General features: G+C 28.5%; 1 protein-coding gene across 2 annotated transcripts in view; it reads left to right on the top strand.

Annotated features, from left to right (window-relative positions):
• LOC107440233 (uncharacterized) overlaps positions 1–19,003 on the top strand; it is a 513,892-nt gene that overhangs the window by 392,266 nt on the left and 102,623 nt on the right. For both annotated transcript variants that reach the window (XM_087165502.1, XM_087165503.1), the window contains 2 exons: positions 16,097–16,297; positions 17,885–17,978. In XM_087165502.1, the coding sequence (XP_087021628.1) occupies positions 16,097–16,297; positions 17,885–17,978 (295 nt within the window). The remainder of the gene's footprint in view (positions 1–16,096; positions 16,298–17,884; positions 17,979–19,003) is intronic.

Genomic DNA, 19,003 nt, shown 5'->3' with positions numbered 1-19,003 from the left:
TAATCATTTCTGCTAAGCTATTAGCTTGAAATGAAAAGAAAAAATTTTAAATATATATTAAACTAAATGCATTTCAGTAATATTTTGCTGCTTTTTCTTATTAATCTCAAAAAAATATTAATGTATTTTAGAGAGGTTATAGTTCATCACAATTACTAGAAATTTTTTTTAAATGCCATCAGTTACCGCAAATAAATTATTAAAATCTTATTTAACACCAAATAACAAAATACTTGAAAGTATTTCGCAAATAATTACGAGAATTAAATGGATATAGTGAAATTGCTTATCGTTAAAAAGTTCCACGAGTTCTCATATGTTTACCCAAATTAAATATTAATGTGAAGTTATTGTATTTAGGGCTTTTATACACTTCAAACAAACTAACAGTAAGTTATGACAGTTATTTACTTAAAGAAATAATACTTTTTAATATATGTACACTAAATTTATGATTATATACGTAAAGTCGATATGTAAAGTCGAAACACTTCAAAAATTAGGAACAAATTTTTTTTTAAAATATTTTTTGTCCTTATACGTTTTACTTTTTCATACAAATTGTTAAGAAAAGAACAAATAACTGGAATAATCATTATAAAATTGTCATTAAATCAAATAGGATCATACAGAGTTTAATAAGTTTACATTAACAAGAGAAATGAATATAAACTACATAATGAATATAAATTATAAATTATATTTTAGGAGTTATAATGAATATAAATTATAACTCCCAAAAGTGAATATAAATTATTCTCAGTACTTCAATATAGCTCTGCTTTGATGATTAATTTGATATATACTATGAATAATCATAAAATTTTACTTTCTAACTCTAAATTTTCAAATTGTTAAATAGAAGTCAATATTAAATGTTCAATATTGATGTCTGTAAAATACGGACAATATTGAGTTAATATAGTTTGTTTAATAATGGTTAAAAAAATTTATTATCTATACAAAATAAGTAACTATTAGCTTTGTAGTAATTGCATAAATTTAATGTTGTTTATATTAATTTAAGTTAACGTGTCTACATTGACTTTAACAATATATACACTATAAAATAATTATTTTACAAAGTATATATTGTGAAAGATTTTAATATGCAACTGTACTAAAATTTTAGAGTGTGTGGAACCATAATATCGTGCTAATTTACTGCAACCATAATGCGATGCCAAGTTAAATCATATTATTTTGAAAATTAAATCACCATAAGTTTGATTTCACGATACTACGACTCAATTTAAACTGAAAACATGGTTCAATTTACCATCATATTAAGTTTCCAACAATCTTACAAGCGATATTAAAGTTTAAATTACTGATGTGAGAAACCACAATACCGTTCAAATTTTCTGAAACCTTCCTACGATGCCAAATTGAAACATATTGTTGTGAAAATTAAACTATTCTTAAATAAAATTATACGATACTATATATCAATTTAAAAGAGGAATATAGTTCAATTATTCATTCCATTAAATTTGCAGTGAACTTGCCCCCGTGATATTATAATTTAAGGTACTTATATTATGGTTCAACTTTTAATCTGACATTTTGAGAATGTAAATTAGGAAATGATCTATAGTCAAAACTACCAGAATATGATTAAAAACTACTGCATTCTCTATAAGAACACCAAAAAGTTCAGTAATCTTTACCAAAAGGGATTGGTAATGATTTTGGTAAAACTAACAATAAAATATGGTTTTATAATATGTGATAAAATTTAATAATTTATCATGATACCTTAGGTCGTGGCATAAAAATCATTCATTCGGTTGAGTTTACTTTTCAGTTTTGTATTTTTTATTTAATGTGCAGTAATAAGGACTATAACTTATAATCCAGAATTTACGGTAAACTGTTACTATATGAACGGAAAAACTATCAAATGGATTTTTCAAATACCGCATATTTTGATTTTATTAACCAAAATGATGGGAGGGGGGTTACCAGAAATGCCATTATCATACTGCAAGGTAATTTTAGTTTTTTCTCCATGCAACGGCAAGCTTGTTATTACATGAATGTCATCAGCTATAATAAATTATCATTATAACGGACTGTTATCAAGACGTAAAACAAAATGGACGTATTAGTTTTAAAAAGTTAAAAATTTAGCAAATAATTAATTTCAGTCATGTCATTAGTCATCGCATAATCTTAAAATAATAATTTTGACCTCAAAAACCATACATTTCACTTGACAAATTGAATGTAAGTGAATAATTAGATTTCGGTTTTTAGGGTAGACCTTAATGGAATTTTTTGAACAATAATTCGATACAATCAAAAAGGACGGTTCGTGGTAATTATCCTCAGGTCTGAAGGGTTTAGGTAATTCATCAGGAAGAATACTGAGCTCTTCTCTTCCCTTGTGGTAATGAAGAATTTCGCCCGACCACGTGAGGCTATGCCTAAACTTCTTTAGGCCACGAAAGCTAAATAGCTAAGAACTACTTCCATTACAAAAAGTATATATATATATAACGAGAGAAGTAAGAAGAAGTAAGTATGTTTGATGGCCTCTGAGGAAAACGATTAATTTAAAGTCAGAAGTTGTTCCGTGACAAAGACGAATGAGAATTTTTTTAATATTTTTTTATACCTAATCTTATTTTATTTTTTCCGGCCTTTTTTCCTTTTTTTTCCATTATCATCCTACCAAGAAGAGACAATCCGGGAAAAATGGACAGAAAAGAATGAAGGTGTGAAATTGGGGGAATTATCGAAGCAAAAAGTAGTTCTGAGATGCTTTGGTCGCCATTATTACGGCGGTAAGCATCTAAGAATTTCAAAGCAAGAAGTTAAAGGAAATGCTATAGGAAGTTAAAGCAGAAGTTAACGTAAGCAATTAAAAAAAAATCAGAAAAGCAATCTTAGAAATCATGCAAGATGCAAATGAATACAAAACTACTTTTACAATATAAAACGAGAAAAAGATATGAAAATAGTATATTTAGAAATAGTTAATTGCAGCACAATGAAATTATGCAATCCGCTTTTATTAGTAATTAAAAATGATTTATTTTTCTAGCTGCTTGATGGGGGCGTGTGATGCACTGTAAAAAATTCAAAATCAAATTAAGGTAAAAAATTTAACGTAAAACCCATCTTAAGCAAAACATTTTACGGAATAAAGAAAAAGATCTGTCCACCGTAATTTTTACTGAAATAATTACCATGAAATCACTGAATAATTCCGTTTAAATAAGTACTACTGTGAAATTTACAGTATAATATTTTACGATTAACTGATTTTACGATAAAATGGATTTTTCGGATGATGCATTACAACAAGACGTTAAGAAGAAAAAACATTAAGAAGAATATGTATTTTTAAAAATCTAGACCTATTTTTTAAACTCATTTTTGTATAAATGTAAAAGAAAATTACACTATGGTAAAAAATTTTATTACTTCCAATAAAATATTCTTACATTTTTTTAAATGTAAAGAACATTTGTAAAGAATGTAATATCAAATGTGAAAAATAATTTAATAACCTTAAATTCATCATTAATTATTTTCTATTTTCTTGTAAATAATATTTTATTCTTCACAAAATACTCAGCTTAAACTATAATATTTATCAGTTTAAAAATTAATGAAGTAATAAAAATAATAGCAAGGATACTAAACGTATAAAGATAAATTTAAAATTTTAGAGTATTTTTAGACGTCAAACGGATGTCCCCTTCAGATCAGTTTGATGCAGGAAAGACGTTGCCTTCCTCACCCCCACCCTCTGCTGGCATCAATAGCTTTGTTAGAATGTAAAATAATATTGTACTGGTACCTTTAAAAGATTATTTATACATTTTTACAATTTGAGCCAGTTTATTGATTAATTAACCAGTAAATTTCACTTTGTGTCTTAGCCTCAATGAGTCATTGCAAATATTGATTTAATTCGACTACATTTAGCAAAAAAAGTGAAAAACACATGACTGAATACTATAATTTCACTAAGAAGTTTTTATTTTTGTGATTATAAAGATCATTTAATTTAGAAAAGTTAGTTCATCGCATTTAGTATCTAAGCCAGGGGTTGCCAAACTTTTTTGATCATCGACCCCTACATAATTTTTCGAAATTTCCATCGACCCCCATAAAAGTAATTTTCTGTTAATTAAAATAAAACTCTATTAGATGCTGCGTTTGTACATTTATTTCATGATTTTGAACGTTTATTAAAGTAATAGTACATAGTGTAACAATAGTTTTATGAAAAACATATTAATGTTGAAATATAAATACTTTAATATTTATGAAATTGTAAGTAATTGTAAGTAGAAATAATAAGTAAAGTAACTGCGGATTTATTGCTTCTTAATCTTGACATGGGTGTGCCTGGTGTTTTTTTTTTTTTTTTTTTTTTTTTTTGCAAGGTTCGTTATATTGGGTTCAAAATTGGTCAATTTTAGTCTTAAATCCCCGCGAAATTCCACATTTATTTTATTTCTTTTCTTAGTTAAGATTGAATTTACGTGACTGAAACCGGCTTCAACCATATAGGAACTTGGAAATGGTATCATAAATGGCTGAGCTATTTCGTAAAGTCTTACATATTTTTGCATTATATTTATATTTGTCCAAAATTTGCTTATTGTTAAATTTTTAAAAAGCGTCCTTGCTTCAAATCCCCATAATAATTCAGCAAGCTTATCTTGCAGGTTGATGTCCACGTTTTTAATTTGAGCTGAAAATGGCACAATAATCCAATCAGGGATGTCAATGTTTTCCAAATCAACAAAACGCTGTTTAAAATCGTCGCTCAAATTTTGAAGATTACCTGTATATATTTCTAAGTCTTCTTCTTTTATTTCTAATTGTCACATATCTGAAAAATACTGATAATCCTTCGACCAATCGACCCTTCCGGTTCAGATCGACCCCCTGGCTCAGATCGACCCCCGCTTATGTTAAATAGACCCCTGGGGGTCTATATAGACCACTTTGGCGACCTCTGATCTAAGCTATTAAATATGATGTTCTAAACAAATATAAATTTTTAATAAATTTTAAATTTTAAAAAAATAATACATGCAACCTAAGAGAGATTTTAGAAGCGACTATTAAAATTATATTTTTTAAGGAGGAGTAATAAGTAAAATAAAAAGTTTAAAAATGCTTCAAACACTCACAAAAGTAATGCTCCCTTTTTGACAATTTAGTAATTCTCAATTTTATTTCATTTTTACGTCAGCACCGACCACGATTTTGACGTAAAATATCCTCAGTGATAGACGGATCATAGGCGAACACTCTAGTGATAGACGGACCACTCTATCTAACGCAAATGAGGGCTAGTTGCACCAAGAAGTAAGTCCTTTGCGTCGTCAAATTTCTCTCAATACTTGATCCAGAAATTCCCTTTTCTTCCGGATTGGGTTCAAAATTACAAGACTGCGGAATTGAACATTGGTAATCGTAAACTCAAAATTGGGCCAGCTGTTCAACGACGGTTATAAAATAAAATGAAATAATCCAAATAACGGTTTCGTCAAAATAATTTCTTTGATTTTGAGTTTTTAATTTTAATAGTGAATGTATTTATTCATTGTCGATTAATTTGAATGGTTTAATTCTGTTATATTTATTTTGATTCCAGCTATAAACTAGTTACAAAATACTACGAAATAAATCTGAAAAATCTAATACAAACTCATTTTTTTTATCAATTTCTTATTATTTCAAGACTCGTACTAGCTAACTATTTTAAAATCAACTCGAAATAAATTCCAAAGCACCAAATCAAAAATAATAATAATTGTAATCGAATATGAAACCAACGCTTTCGAAATTTAAAAGCTTACTTTGGTGATAACAACAGGTTTCGAATTAAAGAACTTTAAAATCGATCTCCTTTCCGGGCGACTTATTAAAATTTTTCAACTTTGTGAAATTTAAAGACCACCTTCAGCATTTAAATCAAGCTTATCTTTAATCACTCAATTTAACCTTCAACAAAAGATTATAATCTTTTCTTAAAATCTCCTCCCTCCATCAAAACAAAAGAAAATGCAAGCTAGGAGAGGGGAAGGTTGTATTTAATGCCGCAGTCTCAGGAGTCAATTAAGTCACAGCTGGGAATGTCCACGGACAGAATCGTCTGAGACATATGCGGAATTAAGGAAAGGGGGTAGGGCTTAAACCAAAATATGTGACATCAGTATGCAACTTGTGTTCTCATCGATTGATCGGAGAAAGTATCTGAAAACAAAGACTCTAGGTTCTCTCATTGGAATTTCGCTGCCATTTTTGGTCCCTCAGAAATGCAGTTTGGGGAAAAATTAAAACGCACTGCCATAACGTATTATACAATAAGATGCACATTTATTAGTTTAAATTATTCCCCCACAGTTAAAAAAATAGTTCAATTTAATTATATATTTAAGTTTAATTATATTATAGCATATACATTATATTACATTATATAGCATGATATTATAGTTTAATTATATTATTTATATATATTAGTTTAAATTCTTCACACTACACTCAAAAAACTAATTTGATTTAGTTACATATTTAAATTAAATTATATTAAAACACATACATATAGTTTAACATATAGTTTAAATTCTTACCCCCACCCTTAAAAACATAAGTTGATTTAATAATGTATTTTTATAGTGTAACAGATATATTTCTTAGTTCAATTTCTCCCCCTCTCTCTCGAAAAAATAATAATTAACTTGATTTAGTTATATATTTGAGTTTAGTCATATTAAAACATATACATTTATTAGTTCAAATTCTTCCTCCACCCTCGAAAAAATAATTTTATTTAGTTATATATTTAAGTTATCACCTATTGAAAGCTTATAAAAGAGAGCATGAATTTTAAACTCTTTGCAAACCGTTGCCATATTAATACACCGTAGAAAATGTCGGATGAAGTTACGGTAAAAAGTAGCGGCACTTTAGGTGCATCATCCATAAAATCCATTTTCAGCATAAAGTACCATGCCGTAATTTTTACTGTAATATTTATTTAATTAGAGTAATTAAATGTTTTTACCGTAATTATTATCATAAAAATCACGATATATAATTTTTTTTTTGTTTAAGTAAAAATTAATTTTACCTTAAAAAGTATCGGCACTTCAGGTGCATTTTATCCGTAAAATCCATTTTTACCATAAAATAACATGCCGTAAATTTTACTATAATATTTATTTAATTAGAGTAATTAAGTGTTTTTACCGTAATTATTACCATCAAAATCACTGTATTACGCTGTATACAACGATGGTTTTTGATGTTTTAGAAATTAAATAAATCTTTCGATGATTTTAAAAACTTTTTTACAATATTTTACAATTATTTAAGCTCTGTAAGCTACTTATATAAATAATATTTTATTAATAAAGCAAAATATTACCAATAATACATTTTGCAATTAGTTAGAACAATTAACAATAAAAATAAATCATTACATTAAAAATATCTTTACGTTTTTGTGCCGGTGAGTTTGAAAGTATATAAAGGGAAATTCGCAACATTTTGATTAATCGATTAAAGTTATTATGAAATTTTCTTTGAAAAGATCCTCAATACTTCGTCTCTCTAATTTCGGTAGTTGTTTTGGATCTCGGGAAACATTATTTAACATGAGATATCCGAATTAAAATGTCATACCATGAAATATAAATGTATTTTAAATTATACTTTCTTCTTCTTTTGTACAAAACAAAAATTGAAAAGTCTTTCTAAAAATTAAATTTTACATAGGCCTCTATTGCAAAATATTAATATTCAGATTTACCTACAAGCATGAGATTTAAGAATAAATAAATTTGCTTTTCGTAAAAATAATTATCTAGCTTTTTTTTTATTCCTGATAAGAAGACTAAGTTAATAGATCTTATCATTTTCAAATTTTCATTTAGCAATTACTTTTTGTGATTTCTTTTTTGATTACTCCAGTTAACAAAACAGAGATGTGGCTGTTGTTCCAAATCCTTCAAACTGTTACCAAAACCTACCTGAGTTTTTTCAAAATAAGTATTTTTTTTTTCACTAAATGTCTCCAATTCTGGTCTAATTTATCCTATTTCAAAACACACGTTTTAAGAAGTCGTAACATGCATTTCTCATAAAATTACTCTCCATGAAAGATTGTAATCATCAAATTTGGAATAATACTAAATAAATTTATCATTCAGAACTACACTGCTAAAAATTGTTTATCAAAATACGGTAAAAAGTATTAATACTCTGAGTGCAGCATTAGTAAAATAAATTTTACCGTAAAATCATTTTTTAACTTAAACTTTTATTCAGTAATTTTCAAAGCAATGTTTATTTAAATACAATGTTTTTACAGTAAATATAACTGTGAAAACTAATGGTTTATCAGGTTTTTTGTTCCGTAAAGTTTTAAGAAAAAAATCAATTTTACAGTAAAAAGTATCGGCACTCCCGATGTGAGGGTTTTTTCTCCGAAATTTGAACCGGAATTTTTTCACAGAGTACTTTAAAAGTATAATCGAGAGCTTCCCACTCGGATCCCATTCTGTACATATTACTGCATTGGATTTGTACAAACACAATAAAAAGAATTATCAAACAGCAGCTGTCGCCATACCAACGCATGCAATGACGACTGCATAGTCCCATATCAAAAATAAACTCACCAACTTAATGCTCTTGAACATAGTTTAAAAGTGTGATTACATCCAAATAAAGTGCGCACGCCATCAAATCCAGAACAGGACCCATTTTGCCAATGGGTAAAAACTCTAGTACAGACTGTTCTTGATCATATCACAAACTGATTCAACATCTTACATATATCCGTTATCTACACATCTGCTTTCTTGTATCACAACAGCTCATTATAAGCCAATGAAACATTTTTTCCCAGCGGTTCGTTCTCCCTTTCACAGAAGCAGGTTCTAGTAATTCATGAAAGAGGAAAGGCTAGTTTAATATCTCTTCAAACATGCCAAAATCTTGTTTGATTAAAAAAATATAAATAGTAAAAAAAGCAAGATTGAATCGAAAAGTCTAAACTTTGGATCATAGCATCATTATTGATAAGTCGTATTACGTCTTCTAATAACATTGAATCACTTTATTAACCCCTTCCTTTCTCGCTCCCGTGAAAATGACGGGGTGAGGTTTCGCCCTCTATTTCTCGCTCCCGTAAAATTTCCGGGCTGGAGTGTTCAGTAGTAACACGGCAATAAGAATAAAACTACTTCATTTCTTTTGCCCGGAAAACATTTTATGTCTCATTTTACACACCAGATGGCAGTACCAGGATATTTTAAGGTTATTGTAGATAATTAGTTTATTTTAAACTAGATGTCAGCAATTATCAAATACGTGTATTTGGCAACATAGGCACTTTTATGACCGTTTTCTTGAAAATTAACCGATTGTTAAGGATTTAATACTATCTTATGAAAGACATTGTGGAAAAAATTGGAACCTTTTCGTTTGAATCACATCAATGCTCTTAACTTACGTTCTCAAAAAAGTCAGTTCAATGTTTGAAGAAGACAAAGTTCGAAGTCGCAACTATCTTACCAAGATGTTAAATGGAACGTTTCCGTTTAAATTAAGCCGTATTATTACGTGATCAAGCTCAAGAAGTACATTAGGATGGTTGAATTTAACATGATATTAAAACTGCTATATTTAGAGCAATAATGTTATGGTTTAATACGCTTCAAATTTTTCAACAGTGTACAAATATAAAAAGTGCAATTATTCGTTGAACCAACAATTGCGAGTCGATTTTTTTAACACTATATCAATGCTTTTAACTGTGGAAAAAAATCAGCAACATTTTAATCATGACACCAGACATTTGGTTAAAAAGCATTATTTTAAAGACATTAACTCAATAATCTTCAAAAAATTTTACAGTGTATAAAAGTGCACGCCATAATCAGATATATTTTTATCGTTACACCAGACACTTAGTTGTAAAGCATTAGTTAACAGACATTAACCTGTTTAGTTATCACTCTTCTTCTCTTATAGTGCATTTATTTTATATTATTTTATATCCTATATTGAACTGCCAACCCAATTTTGGGTCTACAATTTCTTATGTTCAACTCCGTCGCTTTGTAATTTTGAACCAATCCAGAAGACAAAGAAACTCCAGGATCAGTACCCCTAGATGTATTGATTTGTTATGGGAACATGGAAGACTTTGCGACTTGACAGATTTAACGTGCATCAATCAGTAACCACCAAAATTTACCACACGGAGAGTCTTCGGCCGGTCTGGGATAGAACTCACGAACTCTTGTACATGGGCCTAGTGCCCTACCATCCAGGCTATCCAGGCCCATAGTGTATTTATAACGATAAATACCATTGTTCTGTGGTTATATAACGGTTGGTAAAACGGGCAAGTTTCTAGTTTAGTAGAAGTACTTTACGTCGCACTAGAGCTGCACACTGGGGCTTGAGACAATTACTGGCAAGGAACTACTAGTGAGGAAACTAGTAATGAAACTAGAACAACTATAAAAAGACGCAGGTAATTAATTTGTTAAACCAACGTTTTACAAATGCACGCCAATGCTTTTAATATTGTAAAAATATTTTTAACTGTGAGGAAAATCGGTTACCATTACCATACAATCGATGACTTTACCGCCGCACTAGGCTTTTAATTGAAAAGCATTAGTTGACAGACATAAACACAGCTTAGTTGCCGTTCTCCTTCTCTTGGAGTACATTAATAGAAATTAATACCATTGTTCTGTGGTTAAGTATGGCGGACAAGTTTCTGTACACCTTGTACAAGGAAGGAAACGAAAAGGAAGGGGGTCTCTACACGAAGGGATCTCCATTTCTTACAGTGTGGGGAGGGGGCTTCCAGGAGTCCTAAATGGTTTTGTATTGATTTGTGGCGTCTGTTGAAGATGCCAAAGGAGAAGTCTGGCTCCACGTCCCACCGTAAAACGCCAAATCCTTCGGAATTTTCTTCAGAATTCATAATCGAAGGGGGCGTTATCAAATTTAATACAAAAGATATCAACTTTCCCTCCCATGCTTTGTCTCTTTCGCACTCGTCAGATAAAAAAAGGGATGTTAAAACTGAAGAAAATGCTATAAATCAAAGCAATTTTTGTATCTTTTTTTTTATATTTTATTTCTTTACAAGTTGGAAGTTCTAAAAAGAACGGATATTTTTTTTTATCCTCCGTTATCTTGACTTTATATTGATTTATTAAACTGTTCTTTTTTGCCGTGTAATGATGATATATTTTATTTATGTCGCTGAATTTAAGATTGATGATTTTTTAACCTGTTTTAGCACCTGTCGTTAATTCGCTTAAAATGACGTGTTAAGGGCGATATGAACTTTTCAAAATAAATATCAGTTCGTTTGTTTGTTTTTTTATAAAGGGTGTAAAGTAACTTGATGTCAGATAATTTGACTGGTAATAACCATTCACGATCGATATTTTTACTTGAAAAATTTCTAATGTATATGATACATAATTATATTATATATATATATATATATATATATATATATATATATATATATATATATATATATATATATATATATATATATATATATATATATATATATATATATATATATATATATATATATATATATATATATATATATATATATATATATATATATATATATATATATATATATATATATATATATATATATATATATATATATATATATATATATATATAAAATTTCTTGATTGTTGGGGGGGGAGTTTCTGGCGCTTGTTATAAGAGCACATGTTGCAAGTCCACATTATTTTTCATATAATAACTTCAAATTTCATTAAAAATTTTAATTCTTTCCAAAATTTAAAAAAGGTCTTTTTAAAATAAAATGCGTTTATTATACACATTGGCTCTGTATTAAAAAAGCAAATTTTACGAGGCAATTACTCTTATATAAACATGTACGAATCATTCAAGTATTCTTATATAGGTAGAACGTATTTTAAAGTAAATTTAGTGCCGATTACGGCAGCGCAATGCTGTTCATTTTCATGATGCAATTATTACTATATATATATATATATATATATATATATATATATATATATATATATATATATATATATATATATATATATATATATATATATATATATATATATATATATATATATATATATATATATATATATATATATATATATATATATATATATATATATTTGACTGAGGTAAATTTGAAATATAGCTGCCTTGACAGCATTAAGCCAGATAATACTGAATATAGTTAACCTTTGTTTTGATGGGATGGACTGCTAAAACTATGTTTTTGCTTAATCCAATAAAGTGAAGCAACCGAGAAGGGCAACAAATAATAATAATAAAGAAAATTAGGAATCATTTTAAACCTTATTATTTGTGTCGGTATTTGTCTAAAAGTTTTGTGCACGACTTTGTAGTGGTGTTCAATACTGAATACTGATCTACCTAAATACACATACATTTCAGATAACCTTAGAAATAATAATTTGCTAATAATTACCTTATCAAAATGTGCAGTATCGATGCAGTTGTAATCGGCACCAAATTTACTCGAAAATGCGTTGATTTTGGTACTTATTAAAACTGCACCAACTACCATAATGACCAGTAGTGTTTATTACCAAAACTAAGCATCATTGGTGACAATTATATCATGGCTACTTTTTTTTACAGTATCCCGTAACGAATAAATAAAAATTTTTATTAATTTTGCTTTTTAGTTCATAACTTTTTTTACTTCAATTGGTACTTTTTGCAAAATTTAATTAAGCATCATTGACATCAATAATAATTTACAAATTTTAAACGTTCTCTTAAACTATTCAAGTGACGTAGTCTGCTAATACTAGCACGTCTAATTCAGGGGCTCTAGCCCGATCATGTTGATCCTTCGTATAACATGGCATAACGAATAAAAAATAATTAAGTATGGCAGAAAGCGCAATAAACAACTTTTTCAATTAGAGCTATAAGCCAACAAACACCACTGGTATTATTTTTAAAATAATTGACAAAACTGAATCGTCTATGGCTTATTTTGAAACAATGGCTCCCGCTTAGCCAATGAGAAAATTCCATTTCTTAAATGTCTCCGAATATGAAAATCTGATTAATTGGGCTTTGAAAAAAGTTTGCAATTGTATTCATTCAGCTTCATGTTGAATTTCATATTCTTAGAATCTACCGTTATATCCACAATCCAGTATACAGACACACGTACAAAAAAACACACGTACAAAAAAACACACGCATTTTTTATTTTATTATACGTAAAGAAGCACAAGCCAAAGAACATGATTTATAAAAATTTATTGCAACTAACACATTTTTTGCTACACATATGGAATGTCTTTACAATGTTTCAAAACACTAAATACTGAATGATATTGCTGCTTTATATTTTGCTTGATTTGAGTTAAAGAATACCATTTATAATAATTTAATGTGAAAAAAAGCACCGAAAGAAAAATTAATAGCCATCCGTTTGCTGTCAAAATCAATATCTTTTCACCATAGTCACTTAAGGCAAACATACATTTATTTCTTTTTCTTTTTGACTAATAGTGATTTACGAACTATATCGTTTCCCCTATTTGCGCTGCCATAAATTTATAGAGCACGACATGATTAACGTTTTAGTTGAGTTAATTTTTTATGAACCTACTCCTTAAATTTTTATCCAATTTTTTCATCCTGTTTCATTCTCCTTGATTAAAAATCTCTATTATTAAGAAGAAAAAAGTTACGTCATATTTTATCGTTACATTTTCGAAGTGAACTTCGTAATTAAATATTAATGGCACCCCAAAATTTATAGCATAGGTAATTATTTGTGTTCATTTCGAAGATTAAGATTTATTTTACTTAAATATTAATAAAAACATATTGAATTCTCTAATGTTTAAGGCGAACAGTTTTTTTTTTAATTTGTTATTCTTATGTGAACTATTGTAATAATTATTTTATATTGTTTCTCATTATATTTTCTATTAATGTGATTAAAATTGTGTAACATTAAGATGTTACTTCGTATAAGTGTCTGAATGAAACATAACTTTCCTCCTCCTTTACAATCTTTGCATTGATTTTTTGTTATAGTTTGTTTTTCCTATTTTTAAATTTCATCAATATTTTCTGTTTTATACGTTTATAAAAAAATTAGCTAACTTGATTGTTTAATTTTTAGATAAATAGTCGAACTAAAAACTTTAATTTATTAAAATACAAATTTTCGTCTGGCATTAACTAACATGCATTACATGCAGTGTTTACTAAACAGTGTAACCCCTTTCTTCTAATTCCCGTGATGGGGGTGAAGATTTGCCCTCTATTTCTCGTACCCTTGATATTTAATGGCTGGAATGTTCAAAAGTAAATGATTAAAACAATTTATTTCTTATGAACAGAATTATGTTTATTTCTCAATCTATACACCAAATGGCAGTACCAGACTATTTGTAATGTATATAGAGATAGTTAATGTATTTTAAACTAGACGTCAAAACTCATCATTATTTCAAGCTAAAAATCAACCCAAAAATTAAAAATTAATAACTATATTATACGTACTCTTAGTTTTATATAATCTTCTTTGAATAAAAAATAGGCACTTTTAATACATTAAAAAAAATTCTGAATTTTAATTTTTGGTATATCTTGTATATATAATGTATGGGTTGTTTTTATAATGTATTTCCTTACTTTTTGGCCTTGAAAAAAGCGCACTGGCTTCCATCCAATAATAAGATATTTACATATCATAGGACTTTCTAAAAAGTTATTACTTAGCCCATTAACGAAGATGGAACATCGGTGTCTCCTTTATATATATTCTTTTTTGAAGCTTTAATTCCAAGCAAAAATATATTTTGGTATTTTTTAATTATAAAAAAACAGGCTAATAGTCACAAAAAAAAATCCGTTAAGCAATCGGAATTATATTTGTACTAAAATATGAAATTCCAAAAAATAACAAGAAAATAGTGCCAAAAATTTTTTCTTCATATTCTAACATGTATTAATAATTAATTTTATCAATTAAAGAAGTTTCAATCATGAATAACTGTTTCTCTTAGATCTAAACAACTACAAATTTAAAAAATTACTGTTTTGAAGTGAGCTGTGTTTGGAAGATAGACCTTTAACGCTGTATTTCATAACCATAAGCTATTAAAAAGCTAAATCTAATATTTTTCACTAATTTTGATCTAAACTAATATAAAATAATGAAAAAAGTGTGAAAAATAAGTTCAATAAAAAGGGTCAAATCGAATTTCTTACATTCTTTATACTTTTTCTTTGTAATTAATAACTCCCACCCACAAGGGTTAATCGAATTATATTTTTACCTAAGCAATAGCTTTGCAAAGGCATACAAGTAGGAAAAAATTTCAAAAAATATTATTTTAGGAGAAAAAATTGAACCAAATGTTATCCAATATATTGGACAGCGTATTAGGCAATATACTGGACAAAATATTATTTTTTATGAGACAAAATTGAACCTAATGTTGTCCAAATATATTGGATTATGTTGTCCAAATATATAACATTTGTGGTCTCAAGAAGATGTAAAACTAAATATATAAGTTTTTACTCATTGCAAATGCAACAAGCCCTCCAATGAAGTGAACCGGGTTCAAATCCCGACGATGGCTGGTCATCCGGCTTGAACCGACCACAGTGCTGACGTGAAATATCCTCAGTGGTGAACGGATCACAAATTAGAGTCCCTTTACCGTCAGGCTAACCGTGGGAGGCTCTCGTGGTCTTCTTCTCCATGCAACGCAAATGCGAGTTAGTTCCATCAAAATGTCCCCCACGATGGCAAATTTCTTCCAATACTTGATTCCCTTGGTTCCCTTGTCTTCTGGATTGGGTTCAAAATTACAAGGCTACGGAGTTGAACATTAATAGTCGTAAATCCAAAAATTGATCAACAACGGTTATAATATCAGAATCATTTGTGCTGTGTGGGACCCCAGCACAGAAAATAATACTCACACAAAGCCAGTACATTTTTAATGCTCAAGATTTGAAATGCAAAACGCTTTATATTAATTTTTGCATTCTCTTTCAGGTGAAGGTAATGCTTAGGATAAAACGTGATACAGAAGAATTGAACTCCTCTTTCCTGAACATCGACGCCCGTAAGAAACAAATCACAATCTATGATAACTCAACCAGTAGCCAATCATCTCCTTCAGTTGATCGGAGAACGGGAGTGTCTGCTCCCAAAATGTTTGCTTTTGATGCCATCTTCTCCCCAGATGACACTCAAGTGAGTTACACTTTACGAACGAAATATAATTTTTTTATCTGTGTGTAAGCAAACACATCATATAAATGGTAGTATTAAAAATATTCGAGTTGATAGTAATAAGACTGATAAGATTTTTAAGCAGCAGCTGAGTCATTTATTTGACATAAAGAAAATAAAGAGATTTGACATACCTCTATCATATAAAAATTCAGTTTTCAACATTATTTTCTAGAACTTTTATCAATCAAGGCAAAGGTCGAATATCCAATTATTACAAATTTATGTTTTATGAAACAATGCACGGAAAATACAATTCTGGTAAAATTGTCGTATAGTATGGTAAGGACATTTCTGGTTTAAAACAAAAGCCTAGTTTTTTGTTAATAAAACCAAAATATACGGTATCTTAACCATTCAATTGTTACTTTTTCCATTCTTATAATAACGGTTTACCGTAAATTCTGTTTTTTAAAATTTTAATTCTTATTACCACACATTAAGTAAAAATGCAAAACTGAAAAGTAAATTTTACAGAATAAATGTTTTTATACCATGCTCTGAAGTATCATAAATAACTACAAAATTTTACCAAATCTTATTGCTAATTATAAAATTATATTTTATTGTTAATTTTACCAAAATCAATGCTAATCGCTTTAAAAATTTCCGAGCATTTTGGTGTTCCCATAGAGCCAGGAACACGCTAAATTTTACCATATTCTGGTAGTTTCGACCGTACTGTTCAATGTTGTAGTGTAAAGGTTAATATTTGCAAATCGCCCGTGACATGAAAATGAAAGAAGCATCACAAATTATTTTTTTTAAAAAACTGTTGTTGAAAATATTACATCCAAGTGAGGCTATTTTTAAATCTTTAAGTCTTGCGATGAAAAATATCTTAGTTGATATTTTATTAGAAATAAATTGACTGTATTGAGGCAATATCCCATAAGAGGCAATCTGAGTCATATTTTTAAAACGAAAGCGTCTTTCATAGAAAAAAAACGCTAAAATTTCCATAAAGGTTATACGATGTTTCAGGGAATGGTGCTGTTACGTAGTGAAAACTCTGGAAACTTGTAAAATACCGATTTGGAAGAAGTTAAGAAACAGCTTGTTGTGAAAATTCCATTTTTTTTTAAAGTGTAGCTTATCACTATATTGCCCCAAGCCCTTCAATCGTGCAAATTAGAAATAAATTATTATAAATGTATGATATTCACTGAAAATAATTATTTAAATTTATGGAAATTTATTTTGAGGTAAATTTTAAATTTTAAGATATTTTAAAACTTTAAGATACGAAGAGGAGAAGAAAAACACTGTTACAGTCGAAACAAATTTATTTAAAAAAGATTAATTACAAACATATATAATAATTTAATGTGTAATAACAAATTAATGTATAATATGTTATTATTTTAAGCTATTTTGTAAGCGGCTTTAAAGTTTCAAAGCCCAAAACTCCTCTCAAACTGATAATTCTAAAAAAATAATATTCATTTCCTCAATTCACTTTTTAAAAATATGTGACTATTTTTAATTATATAAAATCATCAAGTGATTGGTCAGTTTTTATTTACGGGCTTGAATTCTTTTTTACAGGCTGAAGTTTGTTCGAGTTCCTTACCTGAAGTAATCCAAGCTGTTGTTGGTGGAACAGACGGATGCCTCTTTGTTTACGGACATTCCAAACAAGGTATCAATTTATTTGCATCAATTATTATAGTATGTAAATGTTTTTTTTATTTTTTATTTCTTCAATGGCGCGCCAACAAAGGGTGGGCCATGGCCGTCTTCAGAATCAAGTTCAAAGCTGCCCTCTTCTTGGATAGACTTTTTTTTCATTTCTGTATGATAGTATTGGTCATAAGAGCACGTTTTTAGAACAATAAATATACTATGATTTTGCTTTTATTTCATGCAAATAAAAAACTAAGTGTGAGAAAAATGAAATAGTTATCCGTGCACTTTATTAATGCAAATGATTATAAATGTCTGTTTTTTTGCCTGAAAATAATGATGTCCGATCTTCAGCTTTCTCTTTCGAAAAACAGAATCATTAAAAAAATGGAATAATATTATTCCATTTTTAATGATTTCGTAAGGAAATGTTGACTCATGCGTATTCTGCGCAATGATTCTAATATTTAAATAGTACATCATTAATCAACACGCTAATAGCACAAGTTGTAAGATTCGTACTAAATCAGTTTCGTAGTCGATGAAGCAAATACTATATATTAAGCACAATTGTATAAGTATGTATTCAAAAATACACACTAGCCTTTTTGAAGATGCAGATTTCAATTACACTTATACCATGGTTAAGTGAGAAAAAAAGGTATGGCCAAAACTCCCAGAATATGTTAAAATTTACCCTATTCCTGGCTCTGCGGGAACACCAAAAAGATCGGAAATTTTTACAGAATCACTTTGGTGAGGATTTTATTGAAATTAACAATAAATTAATATTTTATAATACCTTTTTAACTTTATCATGATATCTTAGAGCATGGCATAAAAACTATTTATTCGATTAAATTTGCTTTTCAGTTTTATATTTTTTGCTAAATATGTGGCAATAAAAACTATAATTTTGAACACCAGAATTTCTGGTAAACTGTTACCACATGAACTAAAAAATTACCAAATGAATGAATTAAATACCATATAGCTTAGTTTTCATTACCAAAATTAAATTTTTTTTATCAGAAATTTCAT

The sequence above is a fragment of the Parasteatoda tepidariorum genome, chromosome 6, assembly GCF_982258835.1.
Source record: "Parasteatoda tepidariorum strain Cologne lab strain chromosome 6, Ptep-v5.0, whole genome shotgun sequence".
Classification (NCBI taxonomy): Eukaryota; Metazoa; Arthropoda; class Arachnida; order Araneae; family Theridiidae; genus Parasteatoda; species Parasteatoda tepidariorum.
The sequence above is the reverse complement of the archived record's forward strand: the minus strand, read 5'-3'. Positions and strand labels throughout refer to the sequence as shown.